Source organism: Plectropomus leopardus, unplaced genomic scaffold, assembly GCF_008729295.1.
Source record: "Plectropomus leopardus isolate mb unplaced genomic scaffold, YSFRI_Pleo_2.0 unplaced_scaffold15521, whole genome shotgun sequence".
In the NCBI taxonomy this organism is placed as follows: Eukaryota; Metazoa; Chordata; class Actinopteri; order Perciformes; family Serranidae; genus Plectropomus; species Plectropomus leopardus.
Window position 1 is genome coordinate 1 of NW_024616636.1, and position 5629 is coordinate 5629.

Here is a 5629-nt window from a genome sequence, read left to right on the forward strand (position 1 = left end):
ATTTTCCGACCCTTATTTTTCACAAATCAATCTCATGGCAGTTATGCTACGTTTAAATACTAATAAACAATTCTAGTACATTTAATTTAAAAGTGTATGACTGAGATGCCATATGCAATAAATCATATATGAGGATCTCTAACGACCCCATTTGGGGCCTTTAGGTGCTGACCCCAGGGTTGAGAAACCTCAAGGTCAGCAAAGAAGATTAAATATTATTATGTATGTCCTACCACTGTCCCGTGAAACCAGGCAGGCAGTAGCAGGTGTTGTCTGCTTCAGAGCAGTTCCCTCCATTAAAGCAGCTGTAGTTCCACCTTGTACCTGTGCATGTAGATACAGGCAACTGAGGAAGTCTGAAAAGACAAAAGAACATGTGAATGCCCTCCATTTTGGTACTGGTGGAATAATATATATGGAATATTCACATGCTTTAGTAAAACAATGGAAATGTTTTAGTAGTCACTCACGGATTTGTCTCAATGTACCATGGGATTTCAGGAATTTTCTCCCTGTAAGACACCAGTTTGTATATCAGTACAGCTCAGAGCTTGTCAGCTTAATACAGGTGAGTACTACGGTAAGTTTGGTGTCAAAGAGATATTAATAAACTGTGGATGAACTCACTCGCAGTATTGGCCCGTCAGATTTTGAGGGCAGAGGCACGCGTAGCTCTGGAGACCTTTGAGGCACGTGGAGCCTTCGCTGCAATTACTGTTTTCACACATATCGGCTTCTACTTCACACTGTTTACCACTGTACCCCGGCTCACACAAACACTCGAATCCCCCAGGTAGGTCGATGCAGTTACCGTAGATGCAGGGGCTAGAGATGCAGGTGTCTGTTCGGTCTTGACACAGTGGGCCCATCCATTCAGAGGGACATGTGCAATGATGCAGGTCAAACAGGTCCTCACACACGCCCTCGTTCTTGCAAGGGTTTGGTGCACACACACTGGCTCCCCAGCAGCCATAACTTGGGGCAGCATCACTATTGATCCTAACAAACTGCTCCTCCTGAGGTCTGGGGAGGTTCAACTCTGTGTCCAAGTGCAAAGGAAGAGCAAGACCTCCAATCTCCACTGGGCCCAGACAGCCAGACAGGTTTACTCCAGCATCCAGGCTCAGTCCCCCAAGGAAGATGTCTGCTCCCTCCTGAAGAAAATCCAAGTCCCCAGTGGCTGATTTGGACATTCCTGGCTCCTTTTTGCCTCCATCCACAGTCATGATCCACCTGGAGGTCTGGGGTGTCTGGCTCTCCATACTGAGCTCCACAGTGTGCCACTCTCCATCACTGACTAAACTCGGGCTTCTAACTGTCACCTTGAGGGGATCCTTGTCAGCCCCAGACTGGAGCTCCAGGACCACATGAGAGTCTAGGAGGGAGACAGTGAGGTAGTGTGAGTCCTTCTGTGCATGCAGTAAGGTGGCAGTGGACTGTCTTGTGCGGAGGCTGAGGGAGACACTGTTGAGACTGCGCTTAATCTTCCCGTTGCTCCTGTAGTGCAAAATGCTGCTTTCAACCCGAAATGTCACGTTAGACAAACCTAAAGGAGAGAAATAAAAGAGACTTAATGAGTGCCTGAACACTGTTTTGCAAAAAACAAAATTACAAATAATAAAACATATCAAAAAGCCTTGTAGTGTCCTAAACTAAACCTGTACATCACTGCATAAACCACTGGAGGTAACCAAAGACAAGATTTAAAGGGGCATTAAGTGCTGAACTTTCACATATAAATGATCATCCACAACGTGCAAGCCCCTTGGCAAGCAAGTTCACACAGTCCATGACAGTCCAATCCATGCCAGGGAACGCTCTCTGTATTAGCAGAGTTTTGGTGTCAGGCGTCCATGCTGACTTTACCATGCATGTACACCAGAAATGATGCATTTTATGTCAAGCAGCCAGAGGGATGAATTAATTTATTTTATGTTAGATTTGTTGTACTTGGCACTGCACAGCATTTTTTTCCTTTATTTCTATGTGCATGACTGAAGTTTTCTTCTGATACTATGTATGTTGACAATTTTAAGATAAAGATTAGGACAAAAAGAATTGGGAAAGATCGTAGTGGTGGTGCAGCAGCTGGTATGGCAAAAGATAAATCCCAAGAAATGTATAAATGTTTCTGGAGTGGATGATCTAGATAAAAATGAAACTCTGTGTTCAGAGGAAAGATTAAAAGAAAAAAGACACATGAACAGAGAGCTACAGAGGGCAGATGAGATGCGGTGAGCTTACCTACAGGCATACATCATGAGGACACAGTGTGTGTAACTACTCCCACTGCCAGAGGCAGGAGAAAAAAGTTCTGCGCTCCAAATTAAAGTTAGTCTAGAAGTCTTTCCCAATAACATAAAATACTCCTGACTGAACAGCAAATAATGAAGTAGATGTGACATCTACAAATTCACAAAAGAACAGAGAAAAAGTGCTCTCAAAATGTGTTGGTAACAACACAAAGAGAAGTAGAGAAAAAGCCATGACTGCAGCAAGTTAATGTGCTAAATATGTGTAAAAATATGACCACTTGATGGCATTAAAAACACAGAAAAAAAGGCTTAGACTGGCAACTGCTCTGGATTAGCAGCTCCCCTCCTTTTCTCTATGTGGACATGTGACATCTCCAAGAGGACTTGTCATCATAAACTTCCACAGGCATGTAGACTTAATCTGAGCAGGGATTACCACGTCTTAGAGGAATCCTATGCAGGATCTCTGCCTCAACTCTGTTCCCTCCTGTAATCAGCCAAGCTGTAATTAATCAGTGCCTGCACCAGCGAGACCGCACACAGTCCCTCCAGTGGATACAAACCGAGATCAAAAATGGGCGAGTATAATAAAAGACTTATACATATGGATCCTTTTTCTAGGCAATATTTTTACGTGCCAGGGGCAGAAACAACAACAGTGGCTGCACACATAACACTATTCAGAGCATAGATCCTATTCTTTGGTCATTCTAAAATAATCTTTGAGATGGGAAGGATACTTTTATTTGCTTCAACCACAGAGATTAATGTGGATTGTTTTATGTAACTACCACTACAGACTAATATAATGACAACATTATTTGGAAGTGTATCAAACAGGGTTGCTCGACTATGGCAAAAATTACAGTCACCATCATTGTGGCCAATTTTGAAATCCTGATTATATAACATGATTACTCATTAACTTCAGCACAGTGGATTTACTTGATCTCTAATTATAATTTAACAGAAAACAACTTAAAAATAAGAGTAAAACATTAGATGAATCAATAAAGTAAATAATAGGTAAATATAAAATGGGTGTAGGGGGGACCTGGCTATTGGTTGAAGAGCCATGGACGATGATTACTCTACGCAGCATGCATGAAAATGAATTACAATGCGATATATCAAAACATTTTTCTTGTTTTTTTTTTCCTTAGGGTCTGAATAAGATTATTAAATTTGCTGACAGCCACTTTTTATTTTAGAAATAAAGTCACTAAAGGGGTCTGTGGGGGTTGATAAATTGTCTGTTTCCACTTTAACACGATGTATTCTCAAAGGGCCCTGACATACCAAGTCGATGTCAACGCTGGGACATTGAGGAGAATCTGTCTCCCTAGTTTTTGTGATGTTTCCAGCACCATTGGCACATGTTGCCTTTGTCAGCTGTTTCTCAGATGATTAAGCCTGTCAATATGCTGGTAGACCTGATGCAACCTGACAGTTTGCAAAACCCAAACTGCTTAAGTCAAGACGAAGTGAGGTCAAAACAATAGTAAGATTATATTTTTAGCCACTTAGCAGTTCGTAATTGTTTGTGGTATTGTTTGCTGGCACCCAGTAAATACCCTTTGTTCTTTTAACATTGGGTTGCACTGTTAACGTGCTAAACTGGTGTCTTCAATCCATTCTGTCAGTCCTCTTAGTTTCCTCTTTTGAATGCGTAATGATTATCGCCCCCTGCTGGTATGTAGAGGTACATCCTTTCACACAGGTGCAGAATATACGTACTAGTTTGGTTGTTGACTGTAGTCTTTGCAGTGTGTTCATATGCTACATTTTGGCCAGATAATGAAACAACAGGTCCTGATATCAGGATACTCACATTCAAAGCCCTGAGAGCGGGGTTGACAAACAGCAGTGGTAGGGCAGGGAGACAGTTCACACCATTTCACCTCTTCACAGCGCTGCCCTGCAGTGTTGGGGGGGCAATTACAGATGAAATCATCCCACATGGAGTAACACACTCCTCCGTTGAGACAGGGTTTGACCTATTAAAGAGAAAAAAAGTAGAAAAAAATCCCTCATGTCAGTTCTACAGTATCCTCAATTATTGTTAGTGAAGAGAAGGAATGAAAATATCTCACTAGCTCATTGAAGACAATATAATAAACACAAGAACATTGATATAACTAACAGCGCAGGCATCGTCACTGCTACATCCTTGTGCGACGTTGCTGAGGTGGTCCAGGCTGTAAGATTCCACAGGAGCTGCAATGCGATAGAACTGCAGTCGTTTGCTGTTAATCCTCAGATCCTGGACACATCCTTTAAAGTAGCCCCCAAACGAAGCAGAGGCTCTTGAGTCTGGAAGCCCCCCAATGTAAACCAGATCCCCAGGATGGGCCTGGATGGGTCTAACAGACATTGAGCCCTGGTTCTGGGCTGACTGGAACAATGTGGCCGTTGTTCCTTCCAGCCTCACAGTCACTAGATGGAAATGGCCGTCATTGACCGCAGACCGTCCAACAAGGGTCTCAAAGTTGTTGACCTGAACTCTGACCCTGCCCTCTTCCAGCCACAGGCGGAGGTACTGGCTGGTGCTGTTGGCCAGGATAAGGAGCAGGCCTCTGGACTGTCTGGTGCGAATGAACATGGATATGGTCACAGTATCACCTGGGTCACTGTCCAGTGAGAATAAAGCGTAACTATCCAGGTCTTTGCTTCCAAACCTTGCTGTGATATACTCTGCATGGGTAAAGGGAAGAGAAAGAAAGGGTATGAATGGACTTAAAATAAAAACAATGAAAAGCACATGTAACAGGAACAGTATGACATTTTGGAAAATAACATATTTCTATATGAAGCTACAGTCAGCAGCTGACTATCTTGGCTTAAAGAGGAGGAAAAGGAGGAAACAGAAGTGTGGCTATGTCCAGTGGTAACAAAATCCACCTGCCAGGAACTCTAATGCTCACTAAATATCTCATTATATTTTGTGTTTAATCTGTACAAAAATGGAGGAGTAAACAGGGCAGTTAGCCATAATATGGGGATAGGTGCTACACGTAATGGCTACAGCAATGCACGATTGGTCTTTTTGTGTGTGTAGCATAAAGGGGCTACAACTGCAGTTTGGTGTGCAACTCAGTGTTGAATCTTGAACCTTGACTATTTCTTGGCTTGGTAGAGTAACTTCAAGAGTATCCACAGCCAAGAAATAGCCAGAGACATAATGCCATTTGTCATTTTTACTTTGGCTGTGGCTATTTAACAGACTGATGTGTCTTTTGGGTTTTCTTGATCTTTTCGTCACCATACCAAAAAGCAATTAGGAGTATTTCCAAATAGCAGTTTTACCGAAATGCCAAATTATTCCTTTTAGTAAATAAAACATTCAATTTCATTTCAGTTGTCAATTTAACTTA

At 42.4% G+C, this 5629-nt stretch overlaps 1 protein-coding gene across 1 annotated transcript; it reads right to left on the reverse strand.

The window, feature by feature from the left end:
- Positions 1 to 233: 233 nt before the first annotated feature.
- Positions 234 to 4949, reverse strand: LOC121964406 (protein crumbs homolog 1-like; the record flags this gene model as incomplete). The annotated part of the gene is made up of 5 exons (XM_042514613.1): positions 234 to 356; positions 471 to 512; positions 628 to 1546; positions 4087 to 4252; positions 4399 to 4949. Coding segments are annotated over 5 exons (1801 nt in total), but the record flags the coding sequence as incomplete, so codon positions are not given.
- Positions 4950 to 5629: the final 680 nt, after the last annotated feature.